At 40.2% G+C, this 20,675-nt stretch overlaps 1 protein-coding gene across 1 annotated transcript; it reads left to right on the forward strand.

Moving 5' to 3' along the window:
• Window positions 1–1,702: 1,702 nt before the first annotated feature.
• P4HB (prolyl 4-hydroxylase subunit beta) lies at window positions 1,703–11,108 on the forward strand. The gene is made up of 11 exons (XM_075216810.1): window positions 1,703–1,923; window positions 6,370–6,576; window positions 6,743–6,876; window positions 7,887–8,024; window positions 8,727–8,831; window positions 8,925–9,050; window positions 9,365–9,565; window positions 9,676–9,796; window positions 9,884–10,065; window positions 10,158–10,241; window positions 10,334–11,108. Exons 1-11 carry the CDS (start codon window positions 1,725–1,727, stop codon window positions 10,409–10,411), a joined length of 1,575 nt encoding a protein of 524 aa, XP_075072911.1. The 5' UTR covers window positions 1,703–1,724; the 3' UTR covers window positions 10,412–11,108.
• Window positions 11,109–20,675: the final 9,567 nt, after the last annotated feature.

The following is a 20,675-nucleotide window of genomic DNA, read 5'->3' on the forward strand; positions in this document are numbered from 1 at the left end:
TCACATTATCACTCATTTCAGTGAGAGGGAAATATGTTCTTTTTCTTGCTGACAGTAGAGCCAGTCTGCTTTATTACGCTAAATTTGTTTTCCTGATAGGTGATATTCATTGACAGGACATAGATGCTACGTTTCTCACTTTAGGGACATAATTAAGGAGTTTTGTGACCTACACAGTCCATAAGAGCAATATATATTATTTTCTGATATGAAGGGCAGTATATTTTTATTTCTTCACTGAGGGCCGATATATATGGACAATACAGATTCCTTTCCTCTCTGAGGGTTGGTATATAAGGACAATACAGAATCCTCTCCCCGCTGAGTAAAGTATATATGGACAGTACAGATTCCTCTCCCCACTGAGGACAGTATATATGGACAGTACAGATTCCTTTCCCCACTGAGGACAGTATATATGGACAAAACAGAATCCTCTCCCCACTGAGGAAAGTATATATGGACAGTACAGATTCCTCTCCCCACTGAGGACAGTATATATGGACAGTACAGATTCCTTTCCCCACTGAGGACAGTATATATGGACAAAACAGAATCCTCTCCCCACTGAGGAAAGTATATATGGACAGTACAGATTCCTCTCCCCACTGAGGACAGTATATATGGACAGTACAGATTCCTTTCCCCACTGAGGACAGTATATATGGACAAAACAGAATCCTCTCCCCACTGAGGAAAGTATATATGGACAGTACAGATTCCTCTCCCCACTGAGGACAGTATATATGGACAGTACAGATTCCTTTCCCCACTGAGGACAGTATATATTGATAAAACAGAATCCTCTCCCCACTGAGGAAAGTATATATGGACAGTACAGATTCCTCTCCCCACTGAGGACAGTATATATGGACAGTACAGATTCCTCTCCCCACTGAGGACAGTATATATGGACAATACAGAATCCTCTCCCCACTGAGGACAGTATATATGGACAGTACAGATTCCTTTCCCCACTGAGGACAGTACAGATTCCTTTCCCCACTGAGGACAGTATATATGGACAATACAGAATCCTCTCCCCACTGAGGACAGTATATATGGACAATACAGAATCCTCTCCCCACTGAGGACAGTATATATGGACAGTACAGATTCCTTTCCCCACTGAGGACAGTACAGATTCCTTTCCCCACTGAGGACAGTATATATGGACAGTAGATTCCTTTCCCCACTGAGGACAGTATATATATGGACAGTACAGATTCCTTTCCCCACTGAGGACAGTATATATATGGACAGTAGATTCCTTTCCCCACTGAGGACAGTATATATATGGACAGTACAGATTCCTTTCCCCACTGAGGACAGTATATATGGACAGTACAGATTCCTTTCCCCACTGAGGACTGTATACAGACACGACCTCAGGGACCGCACACAGGCCGGTCATCCCCATACAAACGGATGACGATTATATGACGTGTCACAGAGGGGGTGAGTGTATATGTTCCCCCAGTCACGTCCATACAGCACAGCAGAGAGGGCTCTATCTCTAATACTAAGCAGAAGCATTGCTGCAAAGGAGACAAATCACCACAGAAGTCCACCTAATTACCGTGGCGACTGACAGGGCTTTCGGCCAATCAGACGCTCCCCGCCTCTCGCGTCCGACGTCTTATCTCACTAGGGGGCAGTGTCGGAAGTGGCTAGCGGCCCAGTCAGAACGCACCACGAGCCGCTACCACAGCGATATAAAGCGCATGCGCCGAAGCCGGGCCTCACAGCGCCACGTCCCGTACACCGGATCCGTCATGTTGCGATCACTATTCGTCCTCTCCACCTTGCTCGCTGCAGCCTTGGTACAGGCAGACATTACCGAGGAGAACGATGTGTTGGTGCTGACGAAGGCCACGTTTGAAAAGGCGCTGGAGACCCATCCGTTCGTGTTAGTGGAGTTCTGTAAGTGCACGGGATGGGGGAGCGGCGACCTGCTCCGGGCGGGTGGATGTTATAGTGTATTAGTGCAGGGTAGTATGGGGTGTCTGGTGTATACCCCCCACTTCCACTGTAGCACCCCAATGCGGGTACACCTGGGTGGGACACGTCAGGGTTACGTGCCGAGAATGATGGGCAGTGCTTTCGGCCAATTAGCGACTTTCACCAGCAGTACACTCCAACCAGGGAGCGCAATGCGGTGGTGGGCGGTGCCTTAAGTTTGGTTGACGTGTACATGGTAGTGGAGACATGTCACCGTCAGTTTGACGTCTGGACTTTAGTCTGGATTTCAAGTCTTATGTCTCTTAGGCTGATCTGCAGAACTTGTGCAATAAGTAAAGGCTTGTATAGTAGACTGCATGATAAACTAACTCATTTGCATTGTTAGACTCAGGCATTAGCTTATATTTCACCTTATAAATAGGAGCTCTTCTAGAGTGCCATTGCCAAGTGATAACGTTTAGAGTTGAGCTGTGGTACACCTACATTTTTATTTAAAATGTGTGGTCCTGTTTAATGCACTACCTAAAATAATACTGGGTTATAAAGTTAAGGCTTACAAGCTATAGGACAATGGGAGTCTAATACTTGAGGTCAAGTTTCACATATTGGTTCAGCCAAAATAGAGTGCCTAGTGGCCCATATGATCCAGTCACACAGCAATGTTGGTCAGGGGGTTAGAGGTTTGATGTCTTGTGTACTGTGGTAGTAAGGTGACCTAGGGAGGTTAAGAGGGTGCTTGAAGAATATTATAAGCTTGACTGAAGAGGTGGGTTTTCAGAGAACTATTGAAGGTTTGAATACAAGAAAGTTTTATTGTGTGAGGGAGGGAATTCCACAAAGTGGGTGCAGCCAGAAAAGTCCTGTAATTGGAAATGGGAGCATGTAATGACTATGGATGAGATACAGATCTTGTGCAGAATATAGGTGTTAAGTTGGGAGATAATTGGACAAGTGAGATGTTGTAGCTGCTGTTTTTTTTTTTTATGGGTTTGTATGTTAGATGTCTTTTGCAAAATATATTGTAGGGATGAGTCTGATTCAGTGGAGACCAGTAAGGAGAGAATTGCAATACTTGGTGTGGGTGAGTGCATGAATTAAAGCTATGGGTTTGTGTTTTTTGTTGTCTTCTGTGAAATGTGCATATTCTCAATGTTTGAGATGTATGCAGCAAGATTTAAATTTAAATGAACTGCACGTTAGTTATGGAGTATGTTCCTCTGTTTTGGGGTCTGTCTACACTATCATTTGCATTAATAATTGGTAATCAAGTGCCTTGCAATCAAGCTTAAAATCGTGCTGAGAAGCTTCAGTTAGAGCTCAGTTTACATGTGACTTCATATAATAAATGGCATTGTAAGAATGTGATCATCTTAAAACTGAAACTTCTATGGTATCACAGACAGAAGAGAACAAGTGATTTATTGTATTACATAAACAAACTAAACTTTGTTATGTAGCTTTCAGTAAATTTAAAAAAAAGTTTATTGAAAATGTAAACAAATATCTAATTGAAAATAGTATCTCAGTGAATTGTTAACATTTGAAGTGTAGTGAATTAAACTACATTGGGAATAGTCTTGTAAGCATAATTATCTGAATAGTACATTATAACGTGTCCTCAAAGCAAGAATAAATGATTGAAGTGATTCCTGTAGAATAATTGTAGCGATGGTTAGATCCTTAACAATTGCTGATTAAAAAGCTGATTATGCTCTTATGTTGAGATCATTGGACAATTGTAGATGGTTTAAGTGTTTTGCAAATTAGCTCATGTTATACTGGGCTGACTAGTAAACACAAATGGTAGAACTCTGATTAGGAAATTAATGCCTAGTGGACCTAAGCAGCATTATAGTGTTGCACTTTTAATTAATCATGGTTCACTTTTACCATCTAGGTTGAGGAGGTGAAACTCCCACTGTACACGCAGATGCGTGTTTTGCAGTTGAGTGCTTTGTCAAGACAAAGCCTGAAAGCACTCAACAGCGTAATGCATGTTGCTGTGTACGGTGGGAGTTTCATGTCATCAATCTAGATGTTGAAAGTGAATCATGATTATTAAAAGTGCAAAACTAGAACAGGGTAACTATTCCTCATGGACCTAAGCAGCATTAACTAATGAATTTGTATGGTCATCTGCCATATGCACAGAATGGTTAACTCACCAGAACAGTGTTTCTACACTTTAATTTGAGATACTTATGCAAAGTGACAATGCTCTAGTATAGCGTTAAGATGTGGCATAGTCTGCGAGTGATAGTTTAGCATAACGGTTTACAACTCTGGCTCACTACCTGTCAGAAATTGCCAATTCAATAACTAGAGGCTACTCTGTAACATCAGGCAATTCACAATGTCATATATCCCCATAGTATGAGAGCAATTGGCAACTCTCTAATCAATGTGTTACAATTCCTTTACTCTTTGGCCCAGTGTAACTTGAAGCTAATTTGTAAAACTATTTGGTAATTTAAATTGTCTAAACCTCACAATATAAGGGCATAATCAACAGCTCTTTGATCAGTGATTATTAAAGGTCTAACTATTGCTACAATTGTTCCACAGGAATCACTTCAGCAATCGCTACATTTCAAACTAACAATTCACTGAGATACTCTTTTTTTTTTTATTTTATTAAGAGAATATGGGTTTACATCTCCATTAAATATAAAGCTTTGTGTTTTTAAATTGCTGTAAGCTACAGCTAACTTACATTGTATAGTGTTTGTACACCACTATAGAGTGCTTATTCATTTTTCCTTCTGTGAATTCATAATTAGTGATGGCACATCTTCTATGATCTTACATTTAAAACTGATTACCAGTAAAATACAATCTTTGAATTTCAGGAGCTAATAGAAACAAACTTCTAGATATAGATCTAGTATGTTGGTAATACCCTTTGAACTTCTGCGGCAGTTGAGGTGACTGTACATTCTGGTAGCACATGTGCAGATTTGTTATAATTTGATGCAAGTTAATTATGTTTTTGCCCTTAAACCCATCTGTAAGGCCAGCATTGCACTCATTTTGACTTTTAGAACTCTACTTGGCTTTTCAGATGTTGCTGAGTGTGTGAAACTACACTACATCTTAAGCTAAGCTTGAGCATGTCTGTTTCCTTAATTTGATTACATACAGTACTACTTAGTATAATAAATGAAGGTAGGCTCCAAACAGCAAATGCAGAGACAGGTGATGCAAGTCAATAAAATACTGTTTACTAACATAAATTGGTATTTTACATGGTAGCTGTGTTAGTCTGTTTTTAACAATGCAGCAAGATCTGCAGTTGAAGTCATTGGGCTGATATTTGAAAGGATTCCTGGGACGTGTCGTGTCGGAAGAAGGCAGCATATAAATGGAGTGAAACAGCAGCTAGCAAATCGCATGCTACCTTAACACAAGGGTTTCTCTCCAAATTTCCTGCAGTCGGACTATAAAACGGTCCAGCACTCACCCAGGAGGGTGGACAAATCTCTAATCTTCCAGATTGGAAAATGTTGCATTCATATGGAACAGTGCTTACCAAAGTTTTTGAATAAAATTAAGAAAATCACTTTGTAAAATCTCACCTATCCCAACAACCAAGGCTATTGTACAAAGACAGTTGATAAAAGCAGTTGAAGCTGACATGTTGCATTCTCAGATTTGTAAGCATACAATTGCATCCAGCAGTTGGTGTAGCTTAGTTTATTGCCTTGTTCAGAACTTATTTGTATTGTGATATTTGAACCATTCCTTTAACCCTCAGACATTAAACAGAAAACAGCCACTGGGACTATTTAGATGAGATTGACCTATGTTTCTGAGCAATGTTGAAGCTGAATTAATAGCATAAGTTGCAACAGTTTAGATTAAAGCAATAAGAACTGAGCTTATTTTAAAAGCACTTTAAATTGTTAGTGTGATGCCTACATTGCAACTTTTTTCAGGCCCGCCTGCTAATACTTCCATAGATTCCAACTTTAAACATGTTTCAACTTTATTATGGGACTTCAGGGCAGCTAAAAACTCCATACGGTTTTACACTAGACCAGACAACGGCAACACTATTTGTAGTGTGGTGATCTGCAGCATGTCTCTTCCCTTAGGAATACACAAACTGGTTGTGCTCAGCTGTCTTGGCTTTATTCTAATACCTAGTCCTAAAAAAAGCATTCTCCAGTTATGTCTCTTTTGTGTAATGCTTTTAATGAGTGCTTAATGTGGGCTTGTCTGCCTTGACATTGCTTTGTCTGGGTCTTTGCCATGGCTGTTGCCAACTTGACCTAAAAGATTAATTGTATCATCTGTATCTGACAGATAGGTTTATCCTGAAGAAAGCAGCTATCTACTTGCAGACTGCAGTGTAAATTGATTAGTTTGGGACACTGTATAATATGTTGGCATGTTTTTGGTTTACAGATGCTCCATGGTGTGGACATTGTAAAGCCCTTGTACCAGAATATGAAAAAGCTGCTAAGACGCTGAAGGAGGAAGGGTCAAACATCCGCTTGGCCAAGGTAGATGCCACTGAAGAGGCTGAGCTGGCGCAGGAGTTTGGTGTTCGCGGGTACCCAACCATAAAATTTTTTAAGAATGGAGACAAATCTTCACCTAAAGAATACTCAGGTGACTACTGTTTCACTGCAAGTGTAATCATTGTTACTGCATCTACTGTACATGAGTTTATAACTGTCTTGGGACCAAGCTTATTGAGTGGGATTGGTGACAAATGTTAATGTGTTCAGCGGCTTGTTTGGACATGATGTGTAATTCCAGTCTTGTTTCCATGCAGCTGGTAGGGAGGCAGCAGACATTGTTAACTGGCTGAAGAAACGTACTGGTCCAGCTGCTGCCACCTTGGATGATGAAGTGGCTGTGGCAGGTGTGGTAGATTCCAGTGAAGTTGCAGTTATTGGCTTCTTTAAGGTAAGACATGAAGAATGCTTAAATTAACTATTTTTCATTAGGGACAAGATGCAAGCTGAATAAAATATTGTTAAAGCCATTGGCATGTACCTGAACTGAGTAGACCCAGTTTTTTGCAGAATTGAGAGAGGTGGGTTCATGGAAACTTCTGTGGTGGCTTAACTGACAGCTCCTAGATTAATGGGATTCAAAAGCCAAGTGTTGTGTGGTAACATATGATGTGATATTGGCTGTGCCTCTAGGAGGTTGGACACTTTGCAAATCAAAAGGTAGCTCATCCCCTGCCCTTAACACTAGTCTATTGTGGCTTGATCTCCTTAAAAAAAAAAAAATATTCGCAAAAGGATGACCATAAAACAGATGCTAGTCAAGTTATAACACTTTCAAGTGTGCAGTACACATTGGTAAAGAGAACTGGTTTGATCTGTTATATGTAACACATAATCATAGAAATTAAGTCAGTCTTTGGATGATCAAAAACCTTCTGTATTTTGAACTGTTCCTACTAGCTGTTCTTTAATCTTGTCTACATGTCAAAGGGAGACCTGGTAAGACTGGCATCTTCATGCAGAAAATGAACTGTTCACAGGTGGTGACTAGAGAGGAATGACATTTTATTTATAGAGCACTACTAAAGCATGGGGATCCCTACGCTTTAGTATATTGCATTGACCTGAGGCTCTTGGATGCTACTGACTTAAGTTGCTAGAAATCTATTTCACCTGTACTGCTGATGGTTGGTTTAAGTAAATGCTCTGGATAGGACCTATTGGCCACCTTCAGATAACAATCTTTCATTCAGCTTTATCTTGCACTAAGTTAGAAATGTGTTCAGTGTTCACCTAAGCTTGTGTGCTTATCTGTCAGATCTGCACACTGTATTTGCATATGCAGAGCTTACATGGTTGTCTGCTCCAAACTATTTCACATTCACTCTTCTGTCCACTGACTGAACAGAAACTTTGGAGGTTTGATATAATTGCAAGTAGAAATTGTACTTTTTCTTGCAGGATGTAGAGTCTGACTTGGCGAAGGCCTTCCTGCAGGCAGCAGAGGCAGTAGATGACGTTCCATTTGGGATCACTTCCAGTGACTCTGCATTCTCTCAATACAATGTTGAAAAGGATGGCATTGTCCTTTTTAAAAAAGTAAGTATGTTATGTTTGACAACTTGGCTTTGGTCTTTATACCAGTGCTATCCTAAACTGAAATGAAAATGGTAGTGGATTAATTTACAACAGTACCTGTTTCTATTGAAACTGGTCTGCTCATGTGACCTAACAATCTCCCAGCAGCTGATAACATAACTGTAGACTGCAAGTGAGTCTGTAATTATTGGCCTACAACCTACTTTGGACTGTTGGCTTCTAGGATGAACCAGGAAACATGAGCCAGCCAGCAAAATTTCCTTTAAGCTGTCTTGGCACACTTGCCAACTTTGTCAGCCTATACTTTTGATAGGGTGCTGCCACCTTCCTCAAAATTTATTCAGTTGGGCAATTCCCTGGCTGTGCATACATTGTTTTGCCCTTGTCATCACAAACTAGGTAACCAAGCTGTTCTTGGCATTCATTGCAAACAAGACATCAACTTTTATGCAAGCCTGTTTTGCTGGAAAGTATTGTGAACTAGTAACCAACAACCAGCTCATTTAAGTGTGCAGAATTTTGGACTGTACTCCAGAAGAACCCACCACTTGCATGAGTCAAGTGTACATGGATACATTTGAATAAGCAAGCTTGTCTCGCCAAGTCACCCAAATGTTTGTGTTGGTAGTTTTTAATGGCCAACTGCATGAGGCCTTGGGTGATGCTGAAATGGCTTCTGCAAGTTGCCTCTTATCTTTTTAGTTTGACGAAGGACGGAACAACTATGAAGGGGAAGCAACAAAGGAAGAGGTTTTGAACTTCATAAAATCGAACCAGCTGCCTCTGGTCATTGAGTTTACTGAACAGGTAAAATGTCTCAAACAAACCTTGTTTTGGTGTGTCTTTGTGTTTTTTTTGTTTTTATAATGCTTGCTAAGTTATTGAATATCCCTTCTCTAGACAGCACCAAAGATCTTTGGAGGGGAGATTAAGACACACCTTCTGTTGTTCCTGCCAAAAAGTGCCACGGACTACCAAGACAAGCTTGATAACTTTAAGAAGGCTGCCACAAGCTTCAAGGGAAAGGTAAGAGTTGGGCAAATCACATTAAGATGAAGAAATAGAAAACTGTTGTCACTTTCTGTTTAGAGATCTAGCTGTTGGTATACCAATTGGCTACACAGTGGAGGCAGCAACATCATTGGTTGACCCACTAACAAACCTACAATTTTAATTGGGGGTATTGATATCTTAGGGATGTAGCACTTGATTTCTAATTATTAGTGTATATAGTGGTAGGTAATGACTGCATCTAAGGCCTAAAATATTGTTCTCAACTCTGCAATGTCATGACCACAAATAAAAGATCTTTCACACCTGTTCCCACTCTTTCATCCTAGATTCTGTTCATCTTCATTGATAGTGATCACACTGACAACCAGCGTATTCTGGAGTTCTTTGGCCTGAAAAAGGAAGAATGCCCAGCTGTCAGACTGATCACCTTGGAGGAGGAGATGACCAAATACAAACCAGAGTCTGATGACTTGTCAACTGATAAGATAAAAGAGTTCTGTAATGGCTTCTTGGAAGGCAAAGTCAAGGTAAAATGGAATATTCCCTGTACATGGTTAGGAGTGGGAATGATCACTGACAATGGGAATAATGACTGTCATTAGCTTTTCAGAAGCTTGACATTATTACCTTTTTATAGCCCCATCTAATGAGCCAGGATGTGCCTGATGACTGGGACAAGAACCCTGTGAAAGTATTAGTAGGGAAGAACTTTGAGGAAGTGGCCTTTGATGAGAAGAAGAATGTGTTTGTGGAGTTCTGTGAGTACTGTCCAGCATATAATGCCGTTACACATGAATAATACAGTAGAGCAAAGGATTCTGAAGGTTCATGGTTTTGTTTTTCAGATGCTCCATGGTGTGGTCACTGCAAGCAGCTTGCACCTATCTGGGACCAACTTGGGGAGAAGTTCAAGGACCATGAGAACATTATAATTGCCAAGACAGATTCCACAGCCAATGAAATTGAAGCTGTAAAGATCCACAGCTTCCCCACCTTGAAATTCTTCCCAGCTGGAGAAGGGAAAAATGTATGTCATAAACCACAACTCATAGTTGCCCGGGTTAGCATTGGTTCTTTCATCTGGTCTGTATTGTGGCTAACTGACTTTCTTGTTTCCAGGTGATTGATTATAATGGGGAGAGGACGCTAGAAGGATTTACAAAGTTCTTAGAAAGTGGAGGGCAAGATGGAGCAGCTGACGAGGTGAGGCCATATTGCCAATGCCTTGTGACCTGTTGGCTTTGTCCTGCAGGTTAAACTTTAAGCACTTTACTAATGTCTGCCTATATATGCAGGATCTTGAGGATTTGGATGAGACAGATGAGCCAGAATTGGAGGATGAAGATGACCAACACAAAAAAGATGAATTATAAGGATGTAAAGTTTTTTTGTTTTTTTTAAACAGTCAGACCCCAAGAGTGGAGGGGGATAAACTTCTAGGAATGTCCTTTGTCAGAGCTCTGAAAAATCCAGGGAAACTCACTTCATCAGAATATGTATGTTGGGTTTTGGGGTAAAGGGAGAATTTTTTTTGTTTTTTTTTACACTGTGTAATTTGGCTGTAAAGTTTAGCACGTGTTGCTGCTTGTATTGTGTGGTCTTAATTTTTTTTTAAATGTGAACATCATACTGTAGACTGAATGAATTGCCTGTGACCAGATTATAAGGCACCCTGCCTCCCTCTCTCAGCCAATCTTCAGTTATGTGGGGCTCCCAAGAAAGGTGACTACAGTAACCAGTCTCTCCCTCTTTGCACCTCTTTCCGTGTTGCCCTTCAATACTCTGGGTGTCTCCGTGTGGAAGCTTTCAGTATTTGATGCAGTGTGAGGTCCTCCCTGGTAACACTACTCAAAAGGCTCCCAGTGGACAGCAGCCCCTCCAGGGGTACAGTTCTGTACAATGCAGTTTTTGTCCTGTTTTACAGGGCTCCGCATCTGAGATTGCAACATATGACACTTTCTTTTTTGTTTTTTGTCACAATATGTGGAAGGTTTGTAAAATTGATTCTGGAGCATTCCATCATATTTAAGTTGGGACATGTATTGGCCAAATAAAACTAATTTTAATAAATTGTCTGGTTTTATTTTAATGTTTTGTAGGTTATACCTTTCTCTTGCAGGTTGCCTGAGGATAGCCTACATGTTAAAGATTTAATCAACTCTTTAAGTATAGAATATCACCAGCAGGTGTAACAGATAAAAGAACAACGGCTTTATTTATATCCAACATCTATCATGGATTTGCTGACTACTTGAGCATCAGATATATCATTTACTGACCTTCATAAAGTCAGTCACTGACGCAAACATCATTACTTTACATGCACAACTGTCTTGGATATGCTGGCACTTAACAAGTTAATGCTTTTGTTAATACTTGCTGACTGAACACCTATCTGCAACCCCCTACTAGACTCAGTCTATTTTCAGTGCCCAAGGAGTTGGGCTTACTGTGGCTACTCTACTTTGTTGATTTCATTTCTTAAATTGGTGTATGTGCTACACTGCAGTGCATACACACTGGCTGGGTAGGTAGTGCAAAAGATTTCAGCTGGAGTCCCAGTTTCTACAGTAGGTGCATAGGACACTCTATACAGAAACTGATCTGGCACATACAAGAAGTGACAGCAGCTTCCTAACCAACCTCTGTCACTCAGAACTGTGCTAGATGTCCGGTGCTGTCATCAGGCAGAGTGCACCGGGCACTACAAATGTAGGTGGCCATTCAAAATCAGATTATACCAATCCCCCACAGAAGAGGGGGGACTGGGAATCGTTATATTGGCCACAGAATGGCACATAGGAGCAAGAAACTGCTGCAGGCTTAATATAGAAGTGCCACAAGACCGCTGTTATTACCTGATACCAATACAGATAACAGAGTTCAGTACAGTGGAGCAGCCAGATAGGTGTTTCTCTCACCACCCCTCCCCCCCCCCCCTCTTCCCCATTGGCTACGATGCATGGTATATTCCAGAAGTGGGAACTGCACACCAGAAGGTAGTTACATGTCTACAGCGTCCTGTTGTTGGCCATCAGAAGGGTTAAGTACTTTCATTATTTTTTGGGGGATTGATATAAATACAATACTTTGCAGCATTTTTTCCACACCTTCCTAAAACTTTTGCAAAGTAAGAATGCTTTCAAAAATAGAAGTGTTAATAGTTTTTTTTTTTTTATCTATTAACAAAATGCAAAGTGAATGAACAGAAGGGAAATCTAAATTAAATTCAGTATTTGGTGTGACCACACTTTGCCTTCAAAATGGCATCAATTCTTCTAGGTACAGTAGCACAAATTCAGGGATTTTGTAGGATTAGTCAGGTATATGATTAACCAATCCGGTGATAATGATCATCATTTTCATATGTAGGATGAAAGAGTCATTAAATGAAACCGTTGTGTAGGAGGCTTAAAACTGGTGAGGAACAGCAAAACTGCTACAAAGGTATAGGTTGTGGAAGACAGTTTCATGTCACAGATCATACACCATGGTAAGACTGAGCACAGCAACAAGACAAGGTAGTCATACTACATCAGCAAGGTCTCTCCCAGGTAAAGATGTCAGAGCATACTGGGGTTGCAAGATGTGCTGTTCAAGCTCTTTTTGAAAAAGCACAAAGAAACAGGCAACGTTGAGGACCGTACACGCAGTGTTCGCAAAGGAAATTTGTCCAGCAGCACCACCGGTTCAGAACTGGAAAAATAAACGGTGGGACTCTCACCCATCTACTGTACAAGAATTCTGGCCAGAACTGGTCTTCGAGGAAGAATTGCTGCAAAAAAAGCCATAACTTCAACATGGAAACAAGGTCAAGCAACTCAATTATGCACAAAAACATAGGAACTGGGGTGCAAAAACATGGCAGGTACTCTGGACTGATGAGTCAAAATTTGAAATATTTGGCAGGCAGTTCGCCGAAAGGTTGAAGAGTGGTACAATAATGAGTGTGTGCAGGCAGGCAATAGTGAAGCATGGTGAAGGTTCTTTGCAAGTTCGGAGTTGCATTTCAGCAAATGGAGTTGGAGATTAAATCTCATTAGGCTCCGTACCAAGAGATTGGCGAATAGCAGATGTGGTGCCGTTGTTTAAAAAGGGGACGAGATCACAACCAGGGAATTATAGACCTGTAAGCCTGACATCAATAGTGGGGAAACTACTAGAAGGTATTTTAAGGGATAGTATTCAGGATTATGTGGTACGCCATAAAATTATTAGTGGGAATCAACATGGATTTGTGAGGGATAGGTCATGTCAAACTAATCTAATTAGTTTCTATGAGGAATGTAGTGGAAACTTAGACCAGGGCAGCAGAGTAGAAGTTGTCTAGTTGGATTTTGCAAAGGCCTTTGATACAGTGCCACACAAGAGGTTGGTTTACAAAATTAGGGAACTGGGTCTAGGAATCAACATTTGTACTTGGATCGAAAACTGGTTAGAGAATAGGGAACAGAGAGTTGTGATAAATGGAACATTTTCTAATTGGTCAAAAGTCTTAAGTGGAGTACATCAATGTTCCGTGCTGGGGCCACTCCTTTTTAATAAATTCATTAATGACCTTGGTGATGGTTTAGAGAGTAAAGTTTCTATTTTTGCAGATGACACTAAACTCTGTAAGGTAATAAAATCAGAGCAAGATGTAGCTTCTCTACAGAGGGACTTAAATAAACTGGAGGATTGGGCGGCCAAATGGAATATGAGGTTTAACACAGATAAATGTAAGGTTATGCATTCAGGGATCAAAAACAAGAACGCAATCTATAAATTAAATGGAATTAATTTAGGAGAATCTATAATGGAAAAGGATTTGGGAGTGCTCGTAGACAGTAGACTTAGCAATAGTGCTTAATGTCAAGCAGCAGCTGCAAGGGCAAATAAAGTATTGACATGCATAAAAAGGGGCATAGATGCAAGGGAAGACAGTGTAATTTTGCCACTATATAAATCGTTGGTAAGACCTCATCTTGAATATGCAGTACAGTTCTGGGCACCACTCTATAAAAAAGATAATTTGCAACTAGAAAGGGTTCAGAGAAGGGCGACAAAATTGATAAAGGGTATGGAGTCATTAAGTTATGAGGAAAGGTTAGCCAGTTTAGGCATTTTTACTTTAGAAAAGAGGCGTCTAAGGGGAAATATGATTACTATGTACAAATACATTAGGGGTCAATACAGAGAACTTTCATGGGAACTTTTTACTCCAAGGACTATACACAGGACACGTGGTCACCCCCTAAGGTTAGAGGAGAGGAAATTTCACAAACAGCAAAAGAAGGGGTTCTTTACAGTAAGGGCAGTCAAGATATGGAATTCATTGCCAGGGAAGGTTGTGATGGCAGATTCAATAGATATGTTTAAGAAAGGGTTATACAAATTTTTAGTGGAAAGGTGTATCCAGGGATACGACCGTTAATTAAAATGTAGGATAGTAGTGGATATAGGGTAAAAATAGGACTGCTAATATTGAGTCTGGGGTGATTTTCACAATTGAAACAGATTGGCGGTTGCTTACTCTGGATCAATTTCAAATATAAGTGCAGGATCGCAGGAGATCCAAAATAGGTTGAACTTGATGGACTGGTGTCTTTTTTCAACCTCATCAACTATGTTACTATGTATGTTACTATGTTATATTTGGTCAGGATTAATGGTGTTCTCAATGCTGAGAAATACAGGCAGGTACTTATCCATCATGCAGTATCATCAGGGAGTCGTCTGATTGGCTACAACTGTATTCTGCAGCAGGACAATGACTCCATACATGCAGCCAATTTCATTAAGAACTATCTTCAGTGTAAAGAAGAACAAGGAGTCCTGGAAGTGATGATATGGCCCCCACTGAGCCCTGATCTCAACATTAATGAGTCTGTCTGGGATTACATGAAGAGACAGAAGGATTTGAGCAAGTCTACATCCACAGACGATTTGTGGTTAGTTCTCCAAGATGTTTGAACAACCTCCCTGCTGAGTTCCTTCAAAAACTGTGCAAGTGTACCTAGAAAAATTGATACTGTTTTGAAGGCAAAGGATGGTTACACCAAATATTGATTTGATTTAGATATATTTTCTGTGTATTCACCTTGCATTTTGGTAATTGATAAAAATAAACTATTAACACTTCTATTTTTGAAAGCATTCTCACTTATATATTTCTACAACTGCCTAAAACTTTTGCATAGTACATTGTAGGTGTGTGTATATCTCTATCCATCTATCTGTACATCTATCTATGTGTATATATATATATATATATATATATATATATATATATATATATATATTTATATTTGCTTTGTGAGCGGATCCTCTTTTAAAACACCCTGCAGTTTCCTGGTCAAAGAATCAAGGTGCTTCAAAATAGTGGTGCAGTCCTAAGGAGGGAGACATACTTTACAATATCAGGCAAATAGCTCAAAATGACAGCCTTTAAACCAAAAATGAGTTATCCCTGACCATCATCATCATCATTTATTTACATGGCGCCAGCAAATTCTGTTGCGCTTTACAATTGAGGACAAACAGTAATTAACAATACTGGATAAAACAGGCGACGAGGTAAGAGGGCCCTGCTCGCAAACTTACAATCTATAGGTCAATGGGAATCAGATACATGAGGTTAAATCTACATACTGCGCATTGGTCCAGCCAGATTGCAATGGATAAAAAGTGATTAATATGTTATGTGATCCAGTCACAAAGCAATGTTGGTCTGGGGTCAAAGGGTTGTTGTCTTGTGTGAATTGTATAAAGGGTGGTAATAGGGTAGCCTAGGGAGATTAAAAGGGTGGTTGAGGAATATTATAAGCTTGCCTGAAGAGGTGGGTTTTCAGAGAACGCTTGAAAGTTTGTAGACCAGAGGAAAGTCTTATCGTGCGAGGGAGTGAATTCCACAGAGTGGGTGCAGTTCGAAAAAAGTCCTGTAACCGGGAATGGGAGGATTTAATTAGGGTGGATGAGAGACACAGATCTTGTGCATAACGGAGTTGTCGAGTTGGGAGACATTTTGAGACAAGTGAGGAGATGTATGTTGGTGCAGTTTTGTTGATGGCCTTGTACGTTAGTAAAAGAATTTTATATTGGATTCGCCAACCAATCAAATCAGTCTGGCTGCTGCATGCAAAAAAGATTGTAGGGGTTTGAGTCTGTTTAGGGGAAGACTAATAAGAAGGGAATTGCAATAGTCAAAGCGGTAGATGATGAGTGCATGAATTAACATTTTGGCAGTGTCTCATATAAGATATGTGTGTATTCTGGAAATATTTCTTAGATGTATGCAGCAGAATTTAGATATAGAGTCGATGTGGGGAACAAAGGAAAGTTGTCAAGGATCACACCTAGGAAGCGAGCTTGTGGGGTGGGATTAATGGTTATGTTGCTAACAGAAATAAAAATGTTAGGTAGGACACTGTTGGAGGGTGGGAATATTATTAACTCTGTTTTTCAAAGAGTTAATAATAGAAAAGTTGGCGAGAGGACATCCAGGATGATATGGCAAAAAGACAGTCAGTAACTTGGGATATCACAGATGGCGAGAGATCAGGAGAGGATAGATACATTTGGGTATCATCCACATAGAGATGATACTGAAATCAAAAGTAGCTTATTAGTTTTCCAAGAGAAGCGGTATAGATAGAGAACAGCAGAGGACCTAGTACTCAGCCTTGTGGGACTCCTACTGATAAAGGAAGTGGGACAGAGGTAGATCCAGAGAAATTGACACCGAAAGAGTGATTAGATAGGTGGGATGAGAACCAGGATAGGACAGTGTCTTGAAGACCTAGGGATTGTAGCGTTTGTATGAGAAGAGAGTGGTCAACAGTGGCGAATGCAGCAGAGAGATACAGGAGAATTAGAAGAAAGTAATGGTCTTTGGTTTTAGCAGTAATCGAATCATTAACAACCTTAGTCAATGTAGTCTCTGTGGAGCGAAAGCCTGACTGAAAAGGATCAAATAGGTTGTTTGCAGAAAGGAAGCATGTGAGACAAGTCTCTCTAGAAGCTTGGAGGGGCATGGGAGCTGAGAGATGGGACGGTAATTTGAGAGAGTTTGGGTGAGAATTTTGTTTTTTCAGAATAGGAGTAATCACTGCATGCTTGTATAATGATGGGAAGATACCAGTAGCGAGATATAGATTACAGATTTTAGTTAGAGGTGGAATGAGCATAGGAGACAGGATCTACCTATTTGTGGGGGTATAGGATCAAGAGGACAGGAGGTAGAGTAGGAAGATAAGAAGAGAGTAGATACTTTATCTTAATTTGTGAGATCAAATGAAGAGAGGGTGTCAGAGGGTGCTGGGAAGGAATTGAGCTGATTGCTTGGCAAGAAAGATGATACCATTTTTAGCCCGATCTTATCAATCTTGTCCTTGAAATTGGAAGCAAGATCCTGTACACTGATAGTAGTTGGAGGGTTTGGGGTGGGAGGGTTGAGAAGAGATTTAAATGTGTTAAACAGGCATTTGGGGTTTGAAGATTGAGTATAGATTAGAGATCATTAGTATATTTGTTTTGCAGTGTCCAGGGCATTTTGATAGGCGTGATAGATAGAAGTATATGTGAGGAAATCATTAGAGGTTCCAGATTTACGCCAGTGATTTTCTGCTTTACAGTAAAGTTTTTGAAGGTTTCATGTTACTTTAGTGTGCCACAGTTGACATCAAAGTCGATGTGATATATGAATATATTCGCTGGAGCCACTTGATCAAGGTCTGTTGCTAGGGTTTGGTAAAGATGAGGTACTGCCCTATCCGGAGGAGAATGTAGAGATTCGGGAGAGAAGATGTTGGAAAGAGGTGGAAAAATGTTGAAGATTAATAGAGTTAAGATTTCTGCGGGTATGATGAAGCTTGGTAGAGTTTGACAGAAGAGAAGTTAAAGTACTGGGAGTGAGTATGTAGCTGATAAGGTGATGATCCGAGAGGGAAAAAGGTGTGTTAAGAAAATCAGAAATTGAGTATAGTCTAGAGAATACAAGATCAAGGCAATGGCCATCCCAATGAGTAGAGGATTCATAACCCATTGGGAGAGGTCAAGTGAGGAGATTAGAGAAAGTAGTTTGGAAGCAGCATTGGAAGGTGGATTAGCAACAGGGATATTGAAATCACCCATGATGATGGTGGGGATGTCAGAAGATAAGAAGTGAGGGAGCCATGCGGAGAAATCCTCAATAAATTGTTGGTGCGCTCCAGGTGGGGCAATAGATCATAGCAACACACATAGAGAATGCATTCAAAATCCGGATAGCATGTACTTCAAATGATGTGAATGTAATCCTTGATCATTTCAAAGTAGTTTATTATTAATATGAATTAATTATTATGTATTGGACCCATGTAGTATAACATATTGTTATTTCCTGAAATTGGTCTGTGAAGATAAAACACCTAATGGAAAAGACTATACACAAATTCATGAAGGTTGTAGCTCAACCTGTAGTTGTTCCCAAATGAAAAGACATTGAAAATGTGTAGTATCTTATAGTAACGCTTTGATTTCATCATGACTGCATATTAGACTACTTAACTTGTTCTCCATGGCCAGTCATATCCATACGAACAAGGAAGCTGGTTAAAATGTGAAGTCATAGAGTCTGGTGTAAATTTATTGGATGGCTTTGCACATCCCACTGCTGCCACCAATTGTCAGGGATAAGCCCCTCTAGCTACTCCCTGATTAGATATCTTATCATATATTCCAACAGTGATACAATATATCACGTCTGTTTTGTCAGGAAACCGCTCCTGAACCCCTTTATCTGTCATAAACTGCCCTCTGCGCACTTGTTTGTTCATGACATATATTAATGTGTGTTATTATCTAGGACAGCATTATACATATTATATATAATTTCACAGCAAAAAGTTGTTTCATTTAACAGTTCCCATTTATAAGCATACAAAAACACCAGGAACTTTTTAGAAAAGAAGTTATTTGGTGTATCTGTTATGGATAGAAACATTGCAACTACTGTGTATCAGTGTATCCTAGTATGTAATATGAACAGTGTACAGCTTACCCAAGGATGGCTCCTCCCTCTGGCCTCTCGGTTTCAAGTGTTAGTTTAGTTTCTGCACATAATGTGGATACACATGCCTCAGTTCAACCAGTGCTCAATTCATTTTTATCTTCTATCTGGGAATTTTGCTGGAGAACAGGCTAATGTACCCTTCATTATCTCCCAATTACAGAGTTGCATACTCTTTCGGAATGTGCAGGAGACTCCCAAATTAGAGAACTTGTGGACTCACCACAGAGCCGGCAATTCTCGCAGTATGTGCAGCTGCATTTTGGAATGTGTATTTTCATTCACAGCAGTGTAGCACTTTTTAATACATGTTTTAAAGGTTGTGACTGCCTTTCTTTTGACCCAGCACCCCACCCATCTAAATGGGCATCTACAGTTTTATCAAAATGTGCACTAAGAACCATGTTTATTCTAGAAGTTATAGAATTTATATTACCAGAGTTTAACATATGTCTGTTTTTAATTATGTATAAATATGTTCATAGTGCTTTAACTGTGAACCTGCATTTTGGATTGTGAATTCTCCAAGAAAGCAATGACCTGCCCAAAGGTGGGTGGGGCCATGATATGATGTGCACCGATTTTTGGCCCGTAATTGCTTCAGGGGATCACTCCTATCCTGGACTAGGACTCTTGCTGAAGAAAGTTGTTCCATTTCCCGTTTCTTGGCATCCATGGTAATCCCCACTCATTGTCCGTACTGTGTTTTATAAGCGCAATGCTGAGGCCATGCCACCCATACTACCTATGACTGTGCCATTAATATCATGCCTGGTACCTCTCCAGCTAGGGGCAGAGTATGTCCATTGTTCCCACAACCCGAACTGTAAATGCATTATAGGGGACATGGACTGAGGTTTCATCTGTAACCTGAGGGTTCCACATGGTGACGTCCATCATTACCTTGTTGGTGTCCCTGGAGAAAACCAGGAATTCCATTAGACTCCACGGCTCAGATCTAGTCAGAGCCAATCGCTACCAGTATTGTGGATTACCAGATATTTAGTGTTCCTGTCATGAGTATTGGCATAATGTTTTATCGCCCAGATTACTGTCTATTAGTGTTTATAATGTTTTTATTTGCAGAGTACAGCAGATCTTTTCCTATTTTAATTGTTTTTGTGAGTATGGAATATTCATGACAAGGTACATCCCTAGGCCGTCCTTGTCTTTCTAGTCCTCCTTGCATAACAATGATCATGTGTATGTGCCATATAATTCATTAGCCCACATGATGGCCCCATAAACTGCTTGTTTGCTTAAGACAAAGAGGCTGGAGGTACATGGCAGAAAGAGAGGGGCAAGGTTGTTCTGCTAGTTTTCTCTAGAATGGTGTGTTAAAATCTATACATTGCATTGGATCTATAATCAGACGTTATCATTAGGTACACTTTAAATTGGGTGGTAACCCTGGCTGCATAATTGTATTTATGTTATCATGATTGGTTAATGGGTAGGAAGTACCTGGCCAAAGAAGTATTCCCAAAGTTGTTTGTGAACCAATCATGGTATCACCCTTCCAATCCTTGGATGCCCTCTACTGCCAGGTATGACCCATTGCTGTCTTGATCCTTTGGCCAATCACAGTAAATATTGTGATGCAGTTGGGG

Source organism: Mixophyes fleayi, chromosome 6, assembly GCF_038048845.1.
Source record: "Mixophyes fleayi isolate aMixFle1 chromosome 6, aMixFle1.hap1, whole genome shotgun sequence".
NCBI lineage: Eukaryota > Metazoa > Chordata > Amphibia > Anura > Limnodynastidae > Mixophyes > Mixophyes fleayi.

Excerpts from the sequence above, each read along its gene's own strand:
- P4HB (XM_075216810.1), top strand. The coding sequence starts at position 1,725 with ATGCGCCGAAGCCGGGCCTCACAGCGCCACGTCCCGTACACCGGATCC. Across the intron at positions 8,025-8,726 it reads GCATTGTCCTTTTTAAAAAA|TTTGACGAAGGACGGAACAA; the intron begins GTAAGTATGTTA and ends TTATCTTTTTAG. Across the intron at positions 10,066-10,157 it reads CAGCTGGAGAAGGGAAAAAT|GTGATTGATTATAATGGGGA; the intron begins GTATGTCATAAA and ends TCTTGTTTCCAG.